Source organism: Chenopodium album, chromosome 22 (assembly GCF_948465745.1).
Source record: "Chenopodium album chromosome 22, dcCheAlbu1.1, whole genome shotgun sequence".
Classification (NCBI taxonomy): domain Eukaryota; kingdom Viridiplantae; phylum Streptophyta; class Magnoliopsida; order Caryophyllales; family Amaranthaceae; genus Chenopodium; species Chenopodium album.
Genome location: NC_137855.1, coordinates 29,141,633 through 29,168,052, shown reverse-complemented (window position 1 = coordinate 29,168,052; position 26,420 = coordinate 29,141,633). Strand labels below are relative to the sequence as shown.

Genomic DNA, 26,420 nt, shown 5'->3' with positions numbered 1-26,420 from the left:
AAAGATAATTTTTAGTTCTGTAACAAACAAAAATGATAAAATTTAGTGTTTATAAATAATTAAAATCTGGCAAAAATTTAAAATTTCATTCGTCACTTTTGTTTAGGTGGCGAGCGATTTTTTTAATTCTAAAATAAAATAGAAATCTAATTTTTAATTGGTCGAAAATATACCTTTTCTTATGTGGCGCTCCCAATGCTCTCCAAAAATGCCTACTTTATTTATATATATTAGATTAAAAAAAAACCTTATTAAGATTATTAAAAGTAAATCAAGTCGTCAAACTACCCACATATTCGCGAACACATTCTTAAAAAAAAAAGAAAAAAAAAAAACTACACATATAAACACAACCTCAACAACAAAACAGAGAGAGGAAAAAAAGAGGGGGAGAGACGAAGACGAAGAGTCTATAACGGCAGAAGCTACTGCTGTATTCTACCACAACCACAACCACCACTGCACGGCCAACCCCACACAATCACACGGCCTTATCAACCCAACACGGCCTTACCTTATTTGAATTCTGATGCGCACGGGCGAATCTACGGCGAAAGTAAAAATTGAAGATCAATGAGGGGCGGGGAAACCACGACAACGAAGATTAAAACAAGGAAGAGTTTGAGTTTATTTCTCTTCGATGGTGGTTGTATTCATATTCATATTGTTATTAAATGGCTGGCTTGCAAATGAGTTGGCAGCCAAGTCTTGTTCACCATAAACGCAAAAATGGCGGCCCTTTAGGGTTGAAGAATCTCGGCAATTCCTGTTATCTTAATTCTGTTCTTCAGTGTCTTACTTATACTCCTCCTCTTGCCAATTTTTGCCTCAACAATCAACATTCTTTGAATTGTATGTCTTTCTTTTTTTCTCGATTTTCGACTTTTGTTGTGGTTGGTTCTTGAATTTGTTGTATTTTTGTTTGTGATTGTTTCCGTTGATTTTGAGTAATTGTTGAATGTGCTATGGTTGCATCAGTTAATTGATTGTATTAATATGATATGAATTTATTAGGTTTATTGGATTTGGTTTATGCTTGAGTTAAATTTCTCTGTTAAATGTCTAATTGAGCTTATGTAGAGTATTATTTGGCAAATTCCTGTACTTGAACACAATTCAAAATCGATTGTTCAAGCTATTAGGTAATTCGGATTTGTTGATTTGTAATTTAGCTAATTATAATTTGAATTTTTGAATGTTTTACTGTGATAATTTCAATATAAGCTTTCGCAAGGGTTAAAGTTGCTACAATTTATTGTTTAGTTCATTGGGTTTTATTGTTTAGAATTCTTTATGGAATTGTTCGATTTACTTTTCCAGAGTTTGGAAAATTACTTTTTAAAATTATTAATTTTATATAAATGCGATTTGAATTTGATTTTTAAGTTTTAAATTATGGGTTACATATCGTATGTGCAGGCGATTTTTCATCTGAGCCTGATAGAAAACGAGACTGCCCGTTCTGTATATTAGAGAAAAGGATTGTTCGGTCATTGAGCCTTGATTTAGCACTTGACACACCATCAAAGATTGTGAGCTGCCTGCGGTTGTTTGCTGAGCACTTTAAGTGCGGGAGGCAGGAAGATGCTCATGAGTTCCTCCGCTATGTCATTGATGCTTGCCACAACACGTGCCTTCGCTTGAAGAAATTGCAACAGCAGCGTGCTAGGAAAGTTTCCAATGGAAGCGGAGGAGAGAGTTTTGTTGGTGCTTCCATTGTGAAGGAGATATTTGGGGGTTCTCTGCAAAGTCAAGTGAAATGCCTTTCTTGTGGAACTGAGTCAAACAAAGTCGATGAGATCATGGATATTTGCCTTGAAATATCCAACTGCAGTTCACTTAAAGAAGCCATGAAAAGATTTTTTCAGGCTGAAATTTTAGATGGTAATAATAAATACAAATGCGAGAGGTGAGCTATTTCCTTCACTTAACTTATATTCATAAATCTCATCCACTTCTCTGTTTTTGTGATTAACTTTTGCCTGTTTAGATGCAAGAAACTAGTGGCTGCTAAGAAACAAATGTCCATTCTTCAAGCACCAAATGTACTTGTAGTCCAGCTTAAGGTGGGTTGATGGTGCTTCATTTCCCCTTTCACTTGAAATGTTTATTTGGATAGTAAATGAGAATGAGTTGTGCTGTGTTTTTAATGCGCAGAGATTTGAGGGAATTTTTGGCGGGAAGATAGATAGGGTGATTGCATTTGAAGAAGTTTTGGTTCTTTCAAGCTTCATGTGCAAAGCAAGTCAGGTGAGCTTATATCCTTTGCTTTTCCTACTAAATACGACTTAGTTTTGTCACCTCTTTTGTAGAATAGGTTAGTAAAGGTATAAAATTCTTGTCACCTACATGCGTATTACTCAGAGTTTGGAGATTGGTTTGGTGTTAATTAATTTCAGATTAGGTCAATGATTTGGAATGAGAAAGATGTTTGTCCATACAAAATTTGGAGTATACAAATACATATTTTGGTTGCTATTGTGGAAACAATTATGGTGTCACGGGAGATGTGTTGATCATGTCATCGTTGACGTGATGCTATTTTCATTTCAATGTCTTTAAGATTTTATAGTAGTTGTATGTTGTTAGATAGAGTAGAATAGTAGAGGATTAGAGCCATTTGTGGGGAGACATGGGGAATCACTTACTATATCAGAAGTAACTTTTGAGGTAAACATGGTATGTAGCATTCAATGCAGGGTGATTAGGGTCCGGCAAGTGGGAGACGAGTCACATATTTCTTTTTAAGTTTCTCTATTTCTCCCTATAATAATAAAACAAAAGGTAGCCCATGGCGGCATGGCGCACACTTTGTGTCTCCCCAAAAGTGACTAGAGTACTGCTCACAAGTCACAACACCTTTTGTAGGTCGCTTGGCCTGGTTACTTTAAAGCGTTTTTCCTTTCTCACCTTGGGAACACTTTTTAAATGTAATGATGCATAAAATTAAAAGATGGAACAGGTTTTATAAGAGTCAAACTTAAGAGTAGGCCAGATTAGCTATTATTGAAAACAAAGGGCCTCCCCATACCAGGCAAGTTAGTTATAGTTAGATGCAACAAATACTTAATAAATGTTTTAAGTTTGCTTGCCCATAATCCACTCATGGACATGGAGTGGACATGGAGGAGCTAATTAGAAGTCTTACAATCTTAGCTATCCTTTTTTTAGTCCACACAAATATATCTAAGTAGGAATTGGTGAGTGTTTATTTTGAACGAATATAGTTCAATATGAATATTTCTCATCTTCTTTGCTAAATGCTAATTACCACTAGGTATTAATTGCAAGACATTTTTAATTTGTTTATCAATTAGCTTTGGCAACTTAGTCGTTTCTAATAAATATTCTTAAAGCACACAACCCATGAGCCAAGATAAATTACATATAGAATTATATGATGATTGTAACATAATAATTAAATAGCCAAATACTATAGTACAATGTTTATAATGACCATCGGGATATTGCTAGGCCATATATTAAGCCATTTCTTGAAAACATGAGCTGTAGCATTTATTATGTCTTATAGCTTATTAATATTGAGAATTGCAAGTGCATGAACTCTCCAAGTATTCCTTACTTATATATATATTTTTAATTTTAAGTATTTAACTATCATCATTTTTCAAGTTGTTGTTATCTTTAAATACCTAAATTCATACAATTTAGTAAATTAACCCCCAACCATGCTGTTTTCGGCACTTACACTCAATGTTCATCTTCTCCGACCCTTCATTATCATGCTCATGTTGTCCAACCTTCCATTTGAACTTCAACCTAAACAGAGAATGGAAAAAAAAATAAATCAGGCAACCATCTATATCATCTCTACTTGAACCTCTCTTTCCTATCCCCTCTTTTATAGCATCACAACAATAATGTCGAAAGAAGTAGGGGGAGCAAAATTCAAGGTTCCAGGAAGGAACCGAAACCATCGAACTTGGTTATGACCCTTATGGGTAACGAAATGGGGAATGTGTTGCAACAGGTTTAGGCTTGGTCGAGTACCCAAAAATTGGATTCACTGCTGAAACATTGTTATTTAACCCAAGTCATAAATTAACGCAAGCCCATTCCTAATATTAACAAAAGACTTATGGGTAACGAAATGGGGAATGTGTTGCAACAGGTTTAGGCTTGGTCGAGTACCCAAAAATTGGATTCACTGCTGAAACATTGTTATTTAACCCAAGTCATAAATTAACGCAAGCCCATTCCTAATATTAACAAAAGATAATATAACAATATAGGCTCAAATCATAAAGTAATATATACTACCTCCGTTTTTTATTACTTGACTCTTTTTGACTTTAGCACTATTCACAAATCTCCCTTTGACCATGTTTTGTGATTTATATGTGAAGAAAAATATAGTCGAGTGGGATCTTGTTAGATTTGTCACAATAAATAATTTCAAATTATTAACTTTTTATAATTTTTGCTTATTTGTTATTAAAGATATTAATGATTAAATTTGTGCATCGGCAAACGTGACTAAAGAAACGTGTCAACTAAAAAGAAACGGAGGAAGTATATTCAACTATACAGTACATTGTTTTAATTTATTGACTATTCAAGTTTGTGAAAATGACATGGTATCTTAAATCTTAATCTATATAGGTGGTTCCAATTCTGTTTCTGCTTTTGAGGAACCCGTTGCAACAATTTCAGATTTAGGAAACTTTTGACTGTGCTAATCACCCATAGAAATAAGAACATCTATCACAATGGCACCTGATTATGTTAAAGGTAAGATAAAATGACAACTTATCCCGGAAAGGGTAGACATAATTAATTGACTATTGGGCAAAACATGGCCACCAGAAAATTAACATGCTCCCAATCACTCTTTCCCCTCTCAATTATCTAGCTCTCCCTTGTCACTCAATTTTTGTTCAATTTGCTACACACACACACTTACTTGAACCATGGGGGGGGGGGTGGTTGTAGGGGTTATGGAGGGTTTTGATGGGGTGGTAGTGAGTACCAGTGGTGATAATGTGATATTGGTGGAGGCAATGGGTTGGCGGTGGAATTTGGTGGGTGTGTAAGTGGTGCAATAGGTGATGTGATGGTGGGGTTGATGAGGGTTTGTTTGTGTTGGGGCATTGGTGACGGTGGTGGTTGGTGGTGGGATGTCTGTTGGAGGTGCTACTGGGGCAATGGGTCGTGGTTTGATTGTGGCGGTGAAGTGGGGTGGGCTGCCAGACTGCCTTTCTTCTAATCACATGGACGATAAAGTAATTAAATCCTTGCATATAACCCCTTGCAATTTCTATGTGTTTCATCTAATAAATGAAGTACAAATTGTGTAAGCAATCAATTTCAATTTATGGTGCTCAGGGTAATTCTGTTTAAAGGTTTACTACTTTATAATTTCAATTTGTGTAATATAGATAGATTCACTACTTAATTACTTTTAGACTTTCTGTTTAAAGGTTTATATGTCATGAAGAAGAGTACTAGCACTCAAGGAAGCCTAACTATCTCATAATCTTCAGTTGTAAGAGCCTTTTTTTTTTTTTTTTTTACCAGATCAACCTTATTCTATCACCCCATCTTATTATTTGCACAACAATTAACCTTATTTTTATGTGTAAATATCTCAATATGTGGTCCCTGTTCCTTAATCGATATAGGTAGGAATGAAGATATTAGTAGGGAAGTTGGAGTTTGATTTGGGTATGTGAGACAAAGATTAGAAGATGTGCTGGTGAGGAAAGTAGAGGGTTTAGGTCATAGGGGTCTTAGAAGAAGATGAGGGAGACAAAGGCGACTTCGATGGAAGGATTTAGAAATTATACTAAGAGTTTAGGTTATAATTGGTATACGAACTTGATAGGAAGGAATGGAGGGAGATGATCATAGCAGGTCACTATAGGAGAATAAGGAGATACAATATTGTTTCATATAGCCGACCCCATCATTTAGGTTAAGGCTTTTAATGCTGTTGTGGGGTTAATATTTTTGTATTATAAATATATTTTGTACTTCTTTGTAACTGCCGTATTTCAAAGTGGCTGTTTGGGTCTTTTTTGTGTGTTCTTCTCTCTAATATAACACCTGTTTTATATGCTATACTCACTCTCCATTTAGCCGACCCCACTTATGGGATTAAGGCTGTGATTGATTGATTGATTGATATTCACTCTCCATTCAAGGTTTTTTATTCTGTTTATACACTTTATTCCATTTTTGGCATACTATGTTAACCACCATACTACCCTGCAATCTTTACACCTTCCACAACCTCCTTACCATATCTTACACTTATCCTCCTTTTGGCACTCTCTCTCTTACTTTATCTTACATTCACCTGCTTTCTGACACCCAATCTGAACATTTTCTTACACCCAATCTACTTTTTCTTACACCCAATCACAACTTTTTCTTACACCCGCTCATCTTTTTCTTAAATTACGTATATACAGTGCGTCGATAAAAAAATACGGAGGTAGTATATATACAATTGTTGAATTGTATAAATTGTTAGTCAATCATGGGGGTCTTGCTTTTGGTGCTTGTTTAGTGGTTGATGTCAATTTTTTTGTATGTTTAATGAATTGTTACTTTTTGGTTTAGTTGGGGGACAGGAGATTGCATCAAAATAGATCGTGTAACTTATACTGTCTCTGTTATTTGTTGTATAATCTGTATGTAATTTTTGCAGGATCCTCAGCCTGAATATAGTCTTTTTGCTACCATTGTGCATTCAGGATTTTCACCTGAGTCTGGACATTATTATTCATACATTAAGGTTCACTTTTGACCTTGTACATACATAATTTGCAGACTTAATGAATAGATTGGTTGCTTATTATCTTTTTTTTTTTCCCATTCTTTTTATAATATATGCAGGATGTGATGGGTCGTTGGTATTGCTGCAATGATTCTTATGTGACATTATCAACTTTGCAAGAAGCACTTTCTGAGAAAGCTTATATTCTTTTTTTCACCCGGAATGGCCATAGACCTGTTGCTGTTGATAATATTACTGTGTTAAATGGAGTGAAGCCTAATGGGATTAATGGCAGCAACATGCCTAAGTCTCCGAGGAGCTCTATTCCTGCAAAAGCAATGAACATGAAATTATCTAATGCACCTTCTCTTGTTAAAAGCATTCCACTTGCTAGTAAAAATGTTGATGCTTCTGCTATTCTACAAAATAAGTTCAGTGGCCTCACAAATTCACTTGCTAAAAGAGTATCTGGTAGTGATAATGGGACAGTTGATGTTCAAAAAAAGGACGCTGTGAGAAGTAATGGAAAACCGAGCCATTCTGTTTGTAAGCAGATGAATGGAAACAATGTGCATTCAATGCAAGATAACAATGGAAACTGTAGGAATGGTGAACAAAATGCCGTTGCAAGTAGCCAGGTTTTGATAAATGGTGTTACTCATCTCAAGAATGGGAATCTCGGTCCTATAAAAGGAAGTCTCTCTGAAGACAATGGCTTAAAAAACAAAGAGTTTTCCGGGAAGGTGATTGATAATGGCGTCATCCATAATGGTCAAAGAAATGAGCGCAGTGATTTCTCTGGCCCGAGAAAGCTGGAAAACGCAGAGAGTGCAGGGAAGAAGCTGGACAATGGTGCCCTTCATAATGGTCAGAGCTATAAGTGGATTGATTTCCCTGGCTCCAAGAGAAATTTGGAAGACAGAGACTCATGCATTTTATTAGCCAAAGATGCCAAATCCCGGGCTAAAGTTGAAGAATTTAAGGAACTGTATGTATTTTTATTCAAAATGCACTCCTCTTTTCCCATCCCAAACTCATTAATAGGATGTGTAAACAAACAAAGGAGAGTCAAGTTTTCCTTCAGCCCCCACCCCCCCTCACTCCTCACAACACAATATAAGAAGTGGATTTATGCTCCCCCGCCCCCCTATTCAGGAAATTCTTACGTCACAGAACATGTGGAATAATTTTAGTAACCAACACATTCCATTTTATATTATATAGTAGCTACTTTTGAGTTATGAAACAACACTCTTAAAAACAGAAATATATGAATATTAATTAGTGATTAATAAGAAGAAAAGGATGATATGCTTATGTACAACTGATATTGTAGCAAGTCTATGCTTGCTGCACTCTTTGTTACTGGTTTATGTGTTTTGACATGAAGTCTTTTTGAATTTATTCAGGTTCTTTTATTTATTTATTTATTTTATTTTTGTTTATTTGAATTGAATTTATTTAAGTTAGAGCTGAATATAATAGAGTATGATGATAACTGATAAGATCGAAGTATAAATAAAATTCGTTTAGCTGATTATTATATGATAGCCATATCATATGATGCTTATTCAGATTTACTTCTAAGTCGAGTAGAGTAATGTTTTCTTGTCCATGTCATTTAAGAGATTGCTAGTACTAGTTCTAGCTGCATAGCATATGCTTTCGTGCACCAGTTTCCTTAAGTGACCAGTTTACTTAAATGCTGAATTTTTTTCTCGAGAGTTTTTCTTATGTTGATATTTTATTGAATATCCAGTCTTCAAAAGGAGGCTGCATTAGCTCTACAAACATGTGGCTGGTCTGATAAGGTTTATGAATACATGAGATCAAAGAAGAGGGCGTGTGTGGATGCTTGCAGCTCAACAGACAACAAAGAGCCAAAGTAAGTCTTTCAATTTTAAAACAAGTTCAGTGTTGGTCAATAAAGTGAAGTTACTTTATATTAATGTTAGAGGATCACAGTATAATAAATAAAAAGTAGTATAAAATAGGGGGAAAAAACAAAGAATTTGTTGAGTGAAATGCTGATTATTTACTTTTACATTGATTAATAGTGCTTTTTTTTATTTTTTTTTTTTTTTTTGACATAACTTGAACAAAGCTGTTTGCTCTGCAGTCAAAGTTTTGCATCTCACATTATTTTTAACTGGAATGAAAGTACTACTCTCTATTGGGCAGAGTTAAGTTGTTAGGTTTGACTCTTATAGTAGGGGAGGGCATGGTGATGAATATTGCAGTGTAATTAGAAGAAGAAAGGAGGCTAAATAGATAAGCAACGGGGAGGAAAGAGCTCAAATATTGACAGTTAGTTGCAGTAGTTCTTAGATTGTGAACAATTCTCTTTAGTGATTTACTAAGAGGATTGCATATGCTTCTGGTCCTTCTTCTAGAGAACCAATGTTCACTAGAAACCCCGATATTGTTACACTGATATATTTTGTGTTTATATTTGACAAACACCTGGATACAGTGGTATGCTATAATTCTACCTTTGACGCGTCCGAGACATTGGATTTTCCCCCTAATGTTCTGCCGCTAGTATATTGAAATGATATTTTCTTCATAGAAGAATCATCTTCACCTTTGCGGCTGGAACCTTGTGCTTCCTTACTCTTTTTTTGGGATAAAATAGCCTGGTAAATTTTAGTATATGTTATTACCATATTAAATATTTCATGTGCACTTTTCTTTCAAGCAAGTGCACCTAATTGGAAGAAAGAATAATGCTAAGATATTAAATTTGGTATGGATTATGAAGATTATTACAATAAAATATGCACTCTCTTGTCTTTTATCTATCCTCCTTTTCATTTTTTTTTTGTCTAAATATTATCTCCTATACCCCCCCCCCCCCAAACTTTTATTCTCTTGTCTCCTCTTCAATGCTTCTAGTTTCATTATTACTATCTCCAGCCATTATTTTTTCCATTGACAATAAGCCCTCACCCACTAATACATTTTCTTTCTAGCTGACTAAGGCCTAATTTGTAGAGTTGATGTGTATGAGTATCACCATAGATCTTTTAGGATATACTGGCTGGCAAAGACATTAATAGATGGTGAAGAACTCAATTGGAGTTCTGAAGATAGAGGAAAGTTAGTCTACAAATTTTCTTCTAATGCTGATCTATTTATATCTTCCATAGACGGGATGTATAGGCTCCCTACCCAAGTTGTGACTCACTGACAAGGGTACAAAAACGTTGACTACATAATTATACATGCTTTAGTGAGCATAGCACAATGTCTGTGATTTCCCAAGGCGCTTTATAGCTTTAGTATCATATTCATCTTTATAAGATAGACAGGAAGAAATATCTGCTTTTCAACAGCTTGTTTCTGAGTTCCTTTAATGGTGAACTTAATAATAATAATGGTATCCTAAGAGGCCTTCAACTAGGAGATCCAGTATCACCAACTTTCTTTGTGTTACTTAAGCTGTTCTCAGAAGTGTAGGCTGACTAATTGAATGCTACCTGTGAGTGGCTCTTAAACAATTCATTCTGTTTCTACCTGATTAGAGAGTAATGTTAAGGTCTTAAGTATGTTACCTGTTTAGACTTTACTCACTTTAGAGAGTATTGTTAATATACTCCTTTTTTTTTTTTAAATAATAAACATAGATTGTATACTTCTACTGTGTTTATCGTCAGTGGTAAATGGTGTCAATAAAGTCAGAGTGCTCCTTAATATTGGTAAACTTTGTTGTGTTTAATATGTTTATTAGTCTTGATTTTTTCTCGGGCTATAAATCCAGTTTGTTGCTTGAAAAGTTGATGACATTGGTTTAAAAACCTTGTGCTTTGACAATTTCATTCTAAAGGGGAGATCGGCTCTATGAGACCATTGGAGAGTAGGCCCGTTGTCTACTTGAATGTCTATGAGACCATATGGACTCACAGAGACCACTTATCTTCTTGAATCTATTTGTTTGTCGTCTCCTATGATTGCATTAAAAAAAGCTTGTAATTATTGAAAAGTTATTGGTAGAATTTTCAAGTGGCTCCATGAATATTACAAATACTAATTTGTACTAGGAGCCTTGGTAAAGGGTGCCCTTGTTATTTGCATCTTTCAAAATTTAATAAATTCAACTAACTTAGTCCCTTGTGTAGCAAATTTCTTCATTTTGGAAGTTTTGTGGCTTGTGAGGCTCTTTGTAATAAATTGGTTCTTGAGGTTGAGGTCTGTATGTAGGGATATATGTTCCAATTTATCATCAATTTATGGTCCTTCATATTCTCTCTTTTTTTGCCTTTTGGGTTATTGGGATATCAGAATCACCACATTTTAAGAAGGACTTTTGACCATCTGCTGCATGTGTGTCAATACGCCACATAAGAATGAGGATTTATAAGTGGAATATGTACTTAAGAACTTGACCTTTAAATTGGACACTTGTGCTGCTATGAACCACAAATAAAAAAAGGTGGTGAGGTTGAGATGATAAATAAAACTAGAAAAGGCAATCTCTCTCTCATCTTGAGGAACTATAAGTGGAATATGTACCTAAGCACTTGATTTGGAATTGGACACAATTGTGCTGCTATGAACCACAAATAAAAAAAGGTGGTGAGGTTGAGATGATAAATGAAACTGGAAAAGGCAATCTCTCTCTCATCTTGAGGAACAATAAGTGGAATATGTACCTAAGCACTTGACTTGGAATTGGACACTTGTGCTGCTATGAATCACAAATAAAAGATGGTAGGGAGGTTGAGATCATAAAGAAGACTAGAAGAAGTAATCTCTTTCTCATCTTGGCCTCTAGGTTATAAGGTTATTGTTCTTGTAAGTTTGAGTGGTTTTATTGTAATTATATGTGTGGGTCAAATAAGGCTTCAATTAAAGTAGCTGACACTGATTAAAAATATAATTGTTTGGATTTTGTGATTTAAGTTTCCTTGGAAGATTCTCTTTGGTTCCCGTTTCCTTCAATCCAGTTGCATGTTTACATGATCATTTTTGATAAAAATTGTTTTGTAGAATGTTGTGCCTTACTTTTTGTGCCCTGATTGACAAGAGTGCCTTCCTGTTTTGATTTTGCGCCATGCTATTTTAAATGTACTTCCTCAATTTTTTTTTTACTTGCAACAATTTGACTTTTACACTATTCATATGTTCCACTATGACCTGATTTGATGTTTTATAACTAAGAAAAAATATAATCATGTGGGATCTTGTTAGATTTGTCTCGATTTTACTATTTTAATATCATATGCCTATATTTTTTTACATTTTGGTAATTAAAAACATTAATGATTGAATAATGCATCAACAAGTGTGAAAGGAGAAGTGTTGCAAGTATTAAAAAAACAGAGGAAGCAGTTTTTTTCACCCATATTTGACATCAATGCCAAATCTTTATAATATAGTATTTGACAATGGGAACCTTGATTTTTTTAATTTTTATGGTCTATTTGAATTGATAGGTCATAGGTTTGGTATTTTGCTTCAAGGTTTTATTAGCTCTTGTGTCTGGTCCGTCTCCTTGAAGCTGGGCTTTTTAGTGATGTGAGAGTTACATATATTGTACAGTCTATGCTTTTAGCTCCCTTGTAGGTTGAGATCTTCCCTTTTACACGAGTTGTACAGTATACACTTGAAATTTATTTTTGCCAATTGTGCTAATGAGTCATTAAGGACACGCTGGAGGGATTCTTTATCAGAGATGTGGGTGGTGGGATAGCCGAGATCCCTTCCGTGTTTGCCATTTCATATGTTGAATTATAGTGTCCAATAAATCATGGTCGTGCTATGTAATACCTCATGTCCTCGTGTTATCTGAATTTCCTATGATGGCTCTTAGGATGTACCTATCACTGAAACTATCACCCTAATGTGATCTCTACGGATGATGTCCCCATGAAGTTATGTGATTATGGTTATGGGGTGATGTAACACTTGTCTTGAGCCCTTGCTAAAGGGGTGATGGGTACCTGGCACTATGTTGTGACAGCTTATGGTAGATTCTATTTTAAGGCTCCCAGGTAATGTTCGGCTAGTTGCCTAGTCCAGTTACAGTTTCTGATTTTATTTCGTGAATTGTTGGAGCACAAGGGACATTAATGTTTGTGGTACTTCTGGGATATATATATGAGTTTGTTTGAACTAAATGAAAGGATTTATTGGATTGGGTGGTCTAGTCTTATGTTCTTTTGTTTCTCCTCTTCAGCTCGCCCTATTCTTTTATTCTTTTCTAGTTTGGTTTTTAGGAGTGAAGGAACTAATATTTTAGCTTCTAGTTTGCCTGACGCTCACTGAGCATTCCCTAATTTATTTCAAATAGATTTAACATGTGATTGGAACTTTTTTCTTCCCCCAAATTTTTGTAATTTTGCTGGAATATTGATTCTTTCTAGTTCTAAATCCCAACGTTGCACGGAACGTGGAACGTTTTGGAACGTGGTACGGGGACGGGAACGCGGAACGTGAGGTCTAAAGTTCCTGGAACGTTGGGCTATTTTTGGGGAACTATTTTAGGTAGATTATTTCAGCATGAATGTACGATGTTTGGTATTCGACTATTCAATAGTACAAGTTACAATACTAAAGCATAGACTACTCCGTAAACTCTTAAAAAAAGTAGTACCACTTGCTGTCAAAAAATAAAATAAAATAAAATAAAGTAGTACCACTACTACCATTACATAACATTAAACAATTAAAAATAACAAGAAAAGATAATAAGGTGGTTTCAAAAAAAAAGAAAAGATTATAAGGTAGGGTCCATAACTTTTTAACAGTGCATGTGACTTTTCAGCTACATCTTCTTCCTTCTACCCTTTCTTATCTTCTTCCATTAATGTAAATCTTAAAAGCTCCGATTAAACCTGAAATTTTAGACAAAATACAGTTGCTAGTCCTTGCTACTCAAGAAAATTGAAGGTTCTTGCACCCACAAATGGGTACTCCATCAACGACGTTCCAAATCGCGCACCACAACGAACCGGGACGAGTCCGTACCGCGTTTTGGGACATACGACCCAGTACGGGGAACGCGCTGCCGTCCCGCGTTCCGTGCAACGTTGCTAAATCCATCCCTTAATGGCACTAATCTTTTTCAGGATAGGGCTGTGTTTTTTGGTTTGATATCTTATTCTTTGCTGTTTGATTGAAGTTATAATTATGTATACAATCTAAATATGTTGTGGAATTTGTTATTTGGACAATTTTCAATGAAAGGTGATAAACTCTTTCATCTAGAAGTGGTGGACAATGAAAAATGATGGTTATGTTATACTGGATGATTTATCAGTGCTTCATGAGTTGGATTAGGGAAGTGGGTAAAATAACTGAGCTCTCTGCTACATTTATACTATGCTGTGTGTTTCCTTCTGAGTTAGCTCGTATATAAGAGTACCATAGGTTGGTCAAAGGCCTGTCAAAAGATAATTTAGATTAGTAAAATTGCTGGAGAACAGCATTTTTCCCTTATTTCTTTTTGCCGTTGTATCTTTCAGTGGACATGACTAAGAATATCCATTAATTTACCTTGTGATTTAGAATTGGGCAAATAGGACTCGTAGGAAGGAAACTTCTGAGCTGAGGTTTGGTCTTGACGTCTTGTGCACCAGAAGAGTTCCATGTTTAAAAGTGTGTCACTTGAAAACATTTCTATGATTGTGAAACATGTTGGTTTTTAGAATTTTCATCCATTCCTCTTTGGAACCCATTTACAGTGTGTTCGGATAAAGAAAGGAGAAGGAAAAGAAGGGGAGGGAGGAGAAGAAGAGGGGAGGGAAAAATGGTGAGTTTTACTTCCAAATCTCTCCATTGTTGGAGGGATCAATTTCCTGCAAATTTATCCCTCCCTTTCTCTCCCCTCCAATTCCCTTCCTTCCTCATTTGTTATCCAAATGAAAGATACCCCATCTCTCCATTTCCCTTCCCTTCCCTTCATTTCCTTCAATCCAAACACACCGTTAGTGCAACACCAGGGGGTTGAGACTTGAGATCATCTGCAGCCTGTACTCCTTAGAATAGGGATTAGCTGTTTTGGAATATTGCTTCTCAGTGGAGGCTTCCTGTGTACCTTAATTCCTTCGTCAAAGTGTACTAGGAATGAGATCAATAGTATTCTTGTGGGAGGATTTTGAACGTCTTTCTAACTTCACTTAGCTTCGTGCACCTACCTCCATTTAAGCTTAAAACTGCCATGCCGGCCAATTTGGGTGTTAATTTTTGGTTTTGGATTTATGAACATGCACATACAATTAGGATCTTGTTCAATCTGGGTGAAATAACTGGTCACATGTGTGTGTGTGTGTGTGTGTGTGTGTTTTTCCTTAATCCTCTATAGGGATGTTATTTCAGGATTGGGTGAGTTTATGCTAGGAATTAGTATGAGAACAGTAAGATCACAAGCTAAAAAAGATAGAAATGGCAGCTAAATGGAGTAGTTATATCATTAAACAGAGTACAGGGCCTTCATTCGAGAGGAAGGTGCTCTCCCAAAACAAAGTTTAATTTCTTCATGCCTTCCCCTTGACCCCAAAGTCCAAACTCCTATTAATACCCAAAAATGAAGCAAGCTAACAAACTCTAGAAGCAATTAGCCAAAGGAATCAAAATAACAAACTCAGTAACTAACTTATTCATGAAATACTACTTTACCCTCTCCCCAAAACTGATTTCTTAACACCTTCCCTCTCATCAATTGTTAGTACTCTTGGGCCTTCTTGCATAAGTGAAACGGATACTAGGCTTGGGCTGATTCCTTGCAGTTTAATTTGGTTTCAGGTATAGGTCTGGTCTTTTTATGGTTCATGTCGGCTTTCAAAGTTATCACATTTGGGTTGAGATATGATCAGTTCTCATCTCCTCAAGCTTTATTAAATTTTGGGTCATGTTCATATTGACTCATCTCTGGTTTGGGTAATCTTATAGCAGTTGCATATCACTTGTTTTGAAGTCAAGTTGTTATTTATTCCTTTATTTAGAAACCCTGGGGCTTGTGAGTTGTAAAGATTTAATTTAGGCAGCAAGTTTATATAAAGAAGACAATACTACGCTAGGTTGCAATTATGGGGAACAATTAAACACATAATTCTAATATGTTTGTAAATTGTACTTGGTATTTAAAATGTGGGCACATGAATTGTTTTCTGCATCTTCCTGCAAACTATATCTAATCCTGCCTGTTTTGACAAATCTACTTATAGCTTAGTAGCGTGCAAAATGAGTAAGCTAAAGTTAAGAGATCCGAGATGTCTATCAATTACTGTGCTTGTTGGCATATTGCTGAATAGAGATTATATGATTAGTCTTTGGCTAGTATATTGCTGGCTATTTGTTTGGAATTTGGGGGTAAGTAATTTTCCTTGGTTACTTTAGGGTACTGAACAGGTTGGTTTTGTTTGGGTTCTTTAAAGGCACCCGCTGTTGAAGCACTCTGTAGTATCTCTAAGTTGAAAACCAAAGCCTCAGTTGACCTTTGTGAACCTTAGATATAAGTGTTACAATGAAACTAAATGTTGCTTGTAAGGTGGCATCTTATCTGTGAAGATGCAGAGTTGTTAGTGAAAGGCGAACATAGGTCTTGATGTCTTGTGTAGGCCAATTTTTGGGGCGTGTTTACATGTAAAATCACATTGGTTTTAGGAAAAACAAGGAGCTAGGGTTCTACAAAAATTTGTGAACAATAACGTCCAAGCCCATGCTTCTTTCCCATGGAGAATAAAGTGGTGGTTCTATCTTAATGCCCTGCTGTGGGTCTTTTTAGAGGACTGGTTTACTGTATAATTTCCTCAATGCTCTGCTGTGGCAGATGTGGCTTTACTGAAAAAAATTGAGTGCATGCTAGGAGCATGAGTTCTTGGTTTCTTGCTAAAAGGGCTTTATGTTTGAAGCATGTTCTTCTGTGTTAATCAAAAATGGGTTTCAGTGATGCTTGAACATCTAGTAAATTGTTTTCAGTGATAGTTGAACACCTGATGCTAAATTCATGCTTGGATGCCCTCACCTATATCCATTTTCTCTGTCATGACCTACTATTAGCATCAGAGTATAATTTTCAACTTTGTGACTAAGGTGCTTTGGTTTTCAAACTAATTTTTCTATTGGTGCTGCATTACAGGGACATGTTAATTGCTGATGCCAGATCAACATTTATTTCACAAATTCCTGGATCTTTGAAAGGAAGCCTAATTGAACACATTAGATCATTCAGCAGCCAGAAGTAGTTCATAGTTATTACTCTCGAATCACATGGCAGAGGAAGAAGGTATCCGGCACTTTCAGAATTTCATCAGCAGAATCCCATTTATCTAGGAATGGGTTGTAAACTTATTTGTAATATTTGGGGATGCGTACTATGCGGCCTACCCCCTATACATGTTATACGGTTGCCAGTGGATGCATATCGATTATCGAGTAGACAACTATTTTCTGCCTATTCTTCTGCTGAAAGTGATTGCTACTAGTCAAATGGTAATGTTCAGGCTGAGATGTTGGGCTTTGATGTACAAATCAGGACGTAGGTTTTGCAGTTGATTTGATGGAGAAACTCGGAAATTTGATGTATTTCGGCTACATGTATAATATCCTTTTTGTTCTTTACTTATCCCATTTTATGGATGTGCAACAATTTTTATCCGTAAAATGTGGCCGGAGATAGATGAAATTATACCCCAGCTTTGAGGTTTTGTATTTGCATTCATTAATGTTTCTTGTCTACAATGCTTCTACTCAAGTACCTGAGGCCTATTTTTATCATAACCTCCAGTAATTAAGGATATTATAGGAAAATCGTTAAATAATACACTTGAAAATGAATATACAAGCATGAGCAATGGTGGGTAACTCACCACCATTACAACTCATCTCATTTATTTCTGTCTCTTCCAAATCATCTTATTATGAGTCATCTTATTTTTTTTATCTGTAATGATAAGGTTACTCACCACTGTCTCTCCTAATTCAAGAATTCAAATATTACTTTGTAGGGGACACTTGTTATGTTTCTAGTCGATAGAAGCAAAAACAAAATTAAAAGTAACTTGCGGGCCACTTACTCATCAATTACTCATTAGTGTGGTGTTCTCCTTACTATGGGTAACTTGTGAGTTACTTTCCACAATGGTGAGTTAAGTCACAAAGGGGAGAGAGAGTGTTGTGAGTAGGGTACTAACTCACCAATGCAAATGCTCTAAATAATTTAATAGTCTATGTTGCCGTAGATCAGTACGTTCAAGCAATCACATCGGCTCAGTCTAGAGCCTCCTTTGGGCTCTCAGTACTGCGGCTACAAGGTCGTTCTCCTGTATTCCAATCGTTTAAAAATAACCACAACATTTGAATATTATAAGATTCACGAGGATAAGAAACATTTACAACGTTGTACAAGTATGTTGGTAGGAAAATAAACAAAAAACTATGCAAATGATATTACTGAGAGATGAGTAATAAACAAATTATCTTATAAGTTATTTAATTATATAGCTCCTGTTTTACAAAGCTTCTGGATAAACTAATACAACATCCTAGAAGTAGCCAGGTTGAAGAAAGTAAGAGATGAGAATAAAGGAAAGTTCTAGTGCTTTAACAACTCAAATACCAAACTCTAGGATCTTCTTTGTTCTTCATTCATCCCTTTAAAATAGCAACAACATATTATAACACAAACCACTACACTAAGTAAGAAAAAAGCAAGAAAAATGGGAGAAGAAGTGATATTGTTGGACTACTGGTCAAGTCCATTTGGGATGAGAGTTAGGATTGCATTAGCTGAAAAAGATGTAGAGTATGAAGAAAGAGAAGAAAATCTTAACAACAAAAGTCCACTTCTTTTGAAGATGAATCCTGTTCACAAGCAAATCCCTGTTTTAATTCACAAAGGGAAGCCTGTGTGTGAATCTATGATCATTGTTCAATATATTGATGAAGTTTGGGCACATAAGGCTCCCCTATTGCCCTCTAATCCTTATCAGAGGGCGAATGCTCGGTTTTGGGCTGACTACATTGACAAGAAAGTAAGTTTTTTCGTCTGTAGTTTGTTACATTGTCTTCACCCTTCATAATTAATGGTATTAATCACTCATAACGGAGTTGTTCCACGTTAGGAAATCTAATCATGTACAGATACCAGTAATATCTGATAATTGTGTTTTTTTTCCGAACATTGTAAGTATATGTGACCTTTGAATCCGAAGAAAGGACTACAATAGTAAAAACACAACAAAGTTATGTAGTACAATGTTAAGTATATGTGACTGATGACTGAATTTCGGAATTGTTACAGATATACAACATAGGGAAGTTAGTGTGGGCTTCTGAAGGTGAAGTGCAAGAGGCAGCAAAGAGGGAACTAGTGGTGTGTTTCAAATTGTTGGAGGCAGAGCTTGGTAACAACCGTTTCTTTGGAGGTGAAAATCTAAACATTGTTGATATAGCTCTTATACCATTTTACAGTTGGTTTTATGCCCTCGAAACGTGCGGCAACTTCAGCCTTGTGGAAGAATGTCCACACTTGGTGGCGTGGGCTAAGAGGTGCATGGAAAGAGAGAGCGTTTCCAAGTCTCTTCCCGATCAATACAAAGTTTATACTCACCTTTTGGAGCTAAGGAAGCAACATCTTGCTGAACTCAAAGGCTAATGAAACATACTGTATCATGTATTTTAGGGTGCTTTTTGTTTTATTTTGTTTGTTTGTTTTTTTTTTTTCTCTTCTAATGTTTTTGTTAGTGTTTACAGTTTACCAATTATCATCAAAACTTTCTAGGTTTGAAAATTATGATATTCTACCAATGTTTATGTAGACACCTAAATCGCGAAACATGTACCTCTTATTAAGAGTAATGAGTATGCAAGCCTTGTAAATGTGTTTCTTCAGTATTAGTATAGTTTACCTTGTTTTATTCAATAAACCACCAAGTAATTTTACTCTTCTATGTTTACTCATAATTGGCTCGAATACTCTATTATAGACAAGCAAAAAACTAAAAACAAAAGATGTTTATTCATACTATTGTAATACATGGTCTTGTTGATTACTACATTCATTATTTTGTTGGTACATTAATCAAAGCTGTGCCTTTTTAAGTAAGAATGTAAAATTCTTACAAATTTCAGCACTTTCAGTTATTCAATTCCCAAATATTGTTTCCTTGCCCCCAAAATCATTTCAGAAACTTTGTGCATTTCAGGAAGAGAGTTCTTCACAGCATCTCTTTGTTCACAACGTTTCGCCCACGCAATAATCTTAGGACACTCTGCTTCAATACTAAAATTACCACAACTTTCATATGTATGAAACCAAGAGTAAAATGGAATGAGAGCGATGTCCACGAACCCGAAGTGATCACCTCCGAAGTAGCATTTATCTCCGAGTTCTTCCTCTAACAACTTCAGATTTTCAATGAACTCTGATTTAGCTGCCTCTCTTTCAGCGCTTTCCTTTGTTCTCCACAATGTTCTACTTGCTGGATAAAACTGCGTAAAAAAGCAAACGTGGTGAATTAATCACGGGTTTGTTATTCGAGGGACAACCAGGCAATAAGTCTACCCCCAATTTATTAGATGCAATGACTATAATTATGTTACTTAGACTCTTCATTTTACCTCAAATACCTGTGTTGGACTCTCGACACTTGGACATAGGTATGGTACTTAAACACTTCATTTTAGTTCAAAATCATAGAATTTTTTCACAAATAGCCGAGTCGGACACTTGGACACATACCCGTGTCGAACATGGGTACCTGAGTCCAAGTAACATAGGACTACACAATTCCTTCATTTACAAATTTATATCAATCAGACTTATTAAATTAACTTTATTTTTCTCGGTTATTCACTTAAATTAAACAATGGATGGAGTATCTAATGAAAAAACCCAATTAGGAATATCCATTAAAAAGTATAACCACTAATTGATCTGAATTAGCAAACTATCTCATTATCATTGTTTTTTTTGGGCTAACAGAGGTTCTAGAATTAGTATTGAAACAATAAGGCATCTCAACATTAGTAGCAAAACAATTTTTTGTACCCTAATTCAATTATTGCACCATTTTAAATTTCACGTTTGTCGATGCATAATTTTACATATTTGATATTTGTTTTCTACTGTTCCTTAATATTGAGATAGTATTGTTCACTCACTCTCTTTTTACCAATACATCTATATCTATATAAATCTAACAACATCATACAATCAAAATTTAGGGTCTGTTTTCATTGACTGAACTGAACTTATTAGAGTTCAACTGAACTGAAGTGAAAAGAATATTTTATAAGAGAAGAAAATTAGAAGAAAAGAATCGTATGAGAACATACCCTTAGTAAGATGATTTAGAAATAGAGGGAATAATCAACAATTTAATATTACAAATTATTATTATAAATACTCCATAATTATCTTATTTTAAAAATAAACATGTATTATTTCATAGAGCTCAATTTCTGAAGATCTACATAAGCATCTTTCAAAACTTATTAGTAGCAAACATAGGTCAAATTGTATATATAATGATTAATTTTTTTTTTTTTTTTTTGAAGACTCAAACATTATCATTAAGCTAAAACAACACAAACTTATTAAAAAGGAAAAAACATAATTATACAAACTTCTGAAAATTAAACCACAGTCAATACTGAAAAAAGACTAAAATTAACATAATTGATAAAAGATATACCTTTTTGTCAACAAAGTCAGCCCAAAATTTAGACTGAGATTTCTGGTAAGGATCAGAGGGCAATAAAGGAATTTCACCTTTCCAAACTTTATCAATGTACTCAACAATTATCAATGACTCACAAATGGGTTTTTCATTGTGGATTAGAACTGGGATTAATTTGTGAACAGGGTTCATTTCTAACAACAATGAGCTTTTTTTGTCACCCATAAGATCTTCCACTCTGCAATCATAATCAGTGATGTTTTTTTCAGCTAATGCTATTTTGGGTCTCATACTAAACATGCTTGCCCAGAAATCAATTAATATTAGCTGCTCATTTGCCATGGTTGAAGTTTTTTGAGTGTGTTTGTGAGAAAAGTATGACTTACTCATATGTGGGTTACATATATATATATATATATATACACAAATACTAGTATACAATATACATATATGTCGCACAATTAATTTTTCTACAAGTAAGTACGAAGTACTAAATACGGGAATTTACAAGTTTATCATCATGACGGGAAAAAAAAAAAAATTAATTAAATATAGGCTTCAAAACTGTTGATTTATTTACAAAAATGTTATACAAACTAAATTTTTTTATTGATTTGTTTAAAGAAATCTCATTAGATATTGTTTCAAAAAAAAAGGAAAAAAAAAAAAAAAAAGAAATCTCGTTAGATAAATCCTTTTTATTTTATCTTAATAATAAACTAGAGCTTTCCATTATTTTATTTTTTTTTGAAAAGGTAAGATAAATAAACATTAAACATTAGGAATCCTTCCTAACTAAAGAAATTCCTAATGTATCAAAAAGAAAATACAGTTTGGTTCAAGATATTTTCAATTCAAGTATTTTCGATCGGGTTTAAATCGGCTTGGGTCACTTCGGGTATCAGGTAAATTTAGGATTGGGTAAATTCGAATCGAGTCATCACTTCGGGTATCAGGTCAAAAGTCCAATTTTGATTAGTGTTTGCGTTGTTGTTTAAGGTCGAGATAGATCAGGTCTCTATTTTACCAGATCCAAAGTGGAGTTGACTTGCTTTTGACCCAATACTCAAAGTCACTCTACCTATTGTACCCGGCCCGAAATTACCTAATACCAAAAGTCATCTGACCCGATTTTTGTTCGAATTAGACTCGAATAGAAAATAACCTTAACCAAACTGGCTTGATTATTTTTATATATATATTTTTAATTTTTTGTAAAGTGCAATGGATCCAAGCTTGACCTATAGTCTGGATCCAGTTTTGAACTTGCCTAAAAATTTTAAAAAGCACCATGGTGCACCTAGAAATAAGTGCACCACCCCTATACTTTTGAACATTTAGTAAAAGAATCTGAACAATTGCAAATTTTGAACATGTAGTAAACACGTCTGAACATCGCAAATTTTGAACATTTAGTTAAAAAAACTAAACAATAACAATGCATTACGCCTATACTTTTCAACATTTAGTAAAACAATATGAACAATCGCAAATTTTGAACATTTAGTAAAAAGATGTGAACAATCGCAATACACCACGCCTATAGCCCTATACTTTTGAACATTTAGTAAAAATAATATGAACAATAATAAATTTTGAACATTTGGTAAAAAAATCTTAACAATCTCAAACTTTATATGATAACATGTCACACAAATTTTGAAAGAAGTTTGTCTGACTCGTAATAATTCAATAGGTTTGTAATATAAACTGAACATTTATTGTATACAAAATGAATATTTATTTATAAAATATGAACATAAAAATTGCATGTTTATGTTTAGTTTTGTGACGTGTTCATATTTTTTATACTAATTATTCATTTTATTGTAACATGTTCAATTTTTAAACTAAATGTTCAAAAGTATAGATGTGGTGCACATAATACTAATTGCCAATACACCTAAAACCCGAAATGACGCGACCCAAATAATTTGAGTTCTTGATGTAGTTACTCGTACCTACCCAAAATAAAAAATATTCTTATATTCCCACCGTTTTAGACTACTCAGTATAAAATTTTGTCCATAAATTACATGCCTAAATGTTACGAAAGCGATGACATCACAGATCAATAACTTAACCACTATCACCCTAAATCCCATCTTTTCTTTTCACCTATATAAAATAAACTAACTAAACCCATTGCTATAAACCAAGTTCAATAACATAAATCATTCCAAAAACAGACCCCACTAAATAAAATCCATAAACATGTCAAACAATAATCTGTTGTTACTAGAATTCTGGTATAGCCCTTATTCTGCAAGAGTCAAGATTGCGCTACAAGAAAAGGGTGTTGTAGACTATGAATGTCAACATGAAGATTTCAATGCTAAAAGCTCACTTCTTTTGGAGATGAACCCGGTTCACAAGAAAATCCCGGTTTTAATTCATAATGGAAAACCGGTTTGCGAGTCACTTGTAATTTTGGAGTACATTGATGAAGTTTGGAATGACAAGTCTCATAATTTACTGCCTGTTGATCCTTATGAGAGGGCTCGAGCTCGATTTTGGGCTGATTATAATGACAAGATGGTATGTGTTTTTCCCTACATAAGTTTTGAAGTTTATCATGATGCATAAGTTAAGATAGAGGTGTTTAGAACTAACACAATCTAACCCAACCCGTCCGAAATTAAAGTAATCCGATTTAGATTTTAACATGTATGAGTGCAATGATTTACCATAACTTATATTTGAAATAAGCCGAATCCGACTTAGTTGAACCTAATCTAGTTACCCGAATTGACACTTATAATTTAAGGTGCAGTGGTAAGTTATTGTTTGATTATCAATTGTTAGCTTATTGATAGACTAGATTTGCTTTAACCCAATGTTGTTTAATTTAAAGGAATTAAAATGAGGTAAAAGGATGGAAATTTGTCGGTAGGCACCACGGAAGATATTTGGTGTTAAAGATTGAAATGATTCAAGTAAAGGTATCAAAAGTGCATGTTTAAACTATAAATTTTATTCCTTTTTATTTAGAAAGTCATAAGGGTAAATGATATAGACGGGATTCACTCTCGAGCTTTGAGGGTTTGAGTAGCACTCCTTAAGACTTTAACAAACAACAAATTAAGTTTGTTGATCATTGACATTTTAAAATATATTAAACTTTTTTTTTTCACGATAAACATAAGGGGTGTCCCTCCTATCTCATGAGGGGTAGGGTGAGGATCAAACCCAGGTCACTCATGGGGGAGATGGAGGGATTAACCGTCCCTCTACCCCTTGAATCCTTGATCCTCTTTAGAGTTTATTTAACTACAAATAATTTGGACTCTTTTTATTCAAATCATTAAGAATCATGGCCATTTTATTTTTCATCTTTTGACTAGACGTGCATTAGTACATATATATACATAAATACATTTATATATGGTACATTATTTTTCATCTTTCATGTTATTCCTTTTGTTATATATGATGATAATCTCTCTTAAAATCTATCATGGATCAGTTCTTCAATTTTCTCCGCAAGATATGGAGACAAAAAGACGAAATTCAGCAAGATGAAAAGAAGGATTTCATAAGTTTCCTAAAGTTGTTCGAAGATGAGCTTGGAGAAAAGCCTTATTTTGGAGGAAACAATTTTGGATATTTAGACATTGCACTTATTCCAAATTATAGTTGGTTTTACTCCTATGAGAAATTCACTGAATTGAACCTAGAGGCCGAGTGTCCAAAACTTATTGCTTGGGCTAAGAGATGTATGGAGAGGGATAGTGTGCACAAGTCTCTTCCTAATGAGCTTAAAATCTATGAGTACATTTTTGAATTGAAGAAGAGGTTTGGAACAGATTAAAATCGCGGTGTTTTTAAAGATCGAATGTGAATGTGCTAGCTCTCGGGCTCTCCGATGAACGAATTGTAGGGATATAATGGTTTAACAATCGAGAGCTAACCAAAGAAGGGGTTACTTTTTATACTTCCTCCGTTAATGGTTATTTGTAACTAAGGAATATTTTATATCTCACAAATAATACCCTTTTGTTGCAAATAACCATTAACGGAGGAAGTAGTGTTTTATCTAGTTTTTGTTTAAGAACTACAAAATCTTGATGTTGTGGTTGTATAATAAATCTAGTTCTATGTTGTGATTTTATGGAGTTTATGTGAGTTTCATATATGATGTAAGAATATTAAGTGAGTAATTAAAACCAAAAAAAAAAGTGTCTGTTATTTTGAGACATAAATGAAGTATTTATACATTTTTCTGGTCCTTATATCTTTGCTGAACTTAAAAGGCATAATTGGCTAGAACAACACAAATTATTTATTCGAGTGTGTTCAATAGCATGATCTATAAGCTACGGATTAAGAGTAGTAAAGGTTCAATATGTTAAAGGCAAAATTAGCCTCAACATTCTGAACTATGGCTTGGGTGCACCCAGCACCCCATACTTTGTGTAGTAGCCAAAACACCACAAACTAATAGCTTGGGTGTAAAGCGCATCTTTATTGAGTTTTTCGGCCATCATTCTCGTCGGAGGCAAAGAATTTAATTTTTATTTTTCGATTTGCGTGTTGAAAAATCATCCGTATAGGTTTTGGGGGTCATTTTGATCCATAAGAGTCCAAATTAAGCTTGGAATCGAAAATTACCGTTAATGTATAAGGGATAATATAGTCATCTTGGATCTTGATAGAGTCATCTCATAGTATATTTTATTGATATCACGCTTTTTATAATGTTAAAGTGTATGAAAATAAAGATATATACTCCCTTCGTTTTTAAATACTTGCTCCATTTCTCCATGCGCGCAGTTTTAGGAGAAATTAGATAAAGTAATAAAATATGGAGGTAGTTTTCACCAAAATAAAGTAAAATAAAATTTGGAGGTAGTGGGGTGGGTGGAAGAATAAAAAATTGTACTACCTCCGTTTGCAGTTATTTGCAACAAAGGGGGTCTGCGTGGACTCTTAGGCAAAAGATTCTAAGCAAGATTAATGAAAAATAAGGGCATATGCTTAAGGGCTTAACTATTAATCCTAATAATTAAAAAAAATGAAAAAAAAAAAAAAGTTACACAAAAAACCCAGAACCA

At 34.5% G+C, this 26,420-nt stretch overlaps 4 protein-coding genes across 4 annotated transcripts; 3 read left to right on the top strand and 1 right to left on the bottom strand.

Annotated features, from left to right (window-relative positions):
* The first annotated feature begins 314 nt into the window (after positions 1-314).
* Positions 315-17,577, top strand: LOC145604809 (ubiquitin carboxyl-terminal hydrolase 25-like). The gene is made up of 8 exons (XM_081660769.1): positions 315-852; positions 1,420-1,909; positions 1,991-2,066; positions 2,158-2,250; positions 6,674-6,760; positions 6,862-7,730; positions 8,502-8,627; positions 16,824-17,577. Exons 1-8 carry the CDS (start codon positions 675-677, stop codon positions 16,927-16,929), a joined length of 2,025 nt encoding a protein of 674 aa, XP_081516895.1. The 5' UTR covers positions 315-674; the 3' UTR covers positions 16,930-17,577.
* A 653-nt stretch (positions 17,578-18,230) lies between these two features.
* On the top strand, positions 18,231-19,563 carry LOC145604910 (putative glutathione S-transferase parC). Its single transcript, XM_081660896.1, has 2 exons — positions 18,231-18,717; positions 18,987-19,563. The coding sequence occupies exons 1-2, from the start codon at positions 18,403-18,405 to the stop codon at positions 19,338-19,340; spliced, it is 669 nt and encodes a 222-aa protein (XP_081517022.1). The 5' UTR covers positions 18,231-18,402; the 3' UTR covers positions 19,341-19,563.
* A 118-nt stretch (positions 19,564-19,681) lies between these two features.
* LOC145604908 (putative glutathione S-transferase parC) lies at positions 19,682-21,761 on the bottom strand. The gene is made up of 2 exons (XM_081660894.1): positions 21,382-21,761; positions 19,682-20,176 (listed from the first exon to the last, which is right to left on the bottom strand). Exons 1-2 carry the CDS (start codon positions 21,754-21,756, stop codon positions 19,826-19,828), a joined length of 726 nt encoding a protein of 241 aa, XP_081517020.1. The 5' UTR covers positions 21,757-21,761; the 3' UTR covers positions 19,682-19,825.
* Positions 21,762-23,532: 1,771 nt separating this feature from the next.
* LOC145604909 (putative glutathione S-transferase) lies at positions 23,533-25,208 on the top strand. Its single transcript, XM_081660895.1, has 2 exons — positions 23,533-23,904; positions 24,833-25,208. The coding sequence occupies exons 1-2, from the start codon at positions 23,581-23,583 to the stop codon at positions 25,175-25,177; spliced, it is 669 nt and encodes a 222-aa protein (XP_081517021.1). The 5' UTR covers positions 23,533-23,580; the 3' UTR covers positions 25,178-25,208.
* Positions 25,209-26,420: the final 1,212 nt, after the last annotated feature.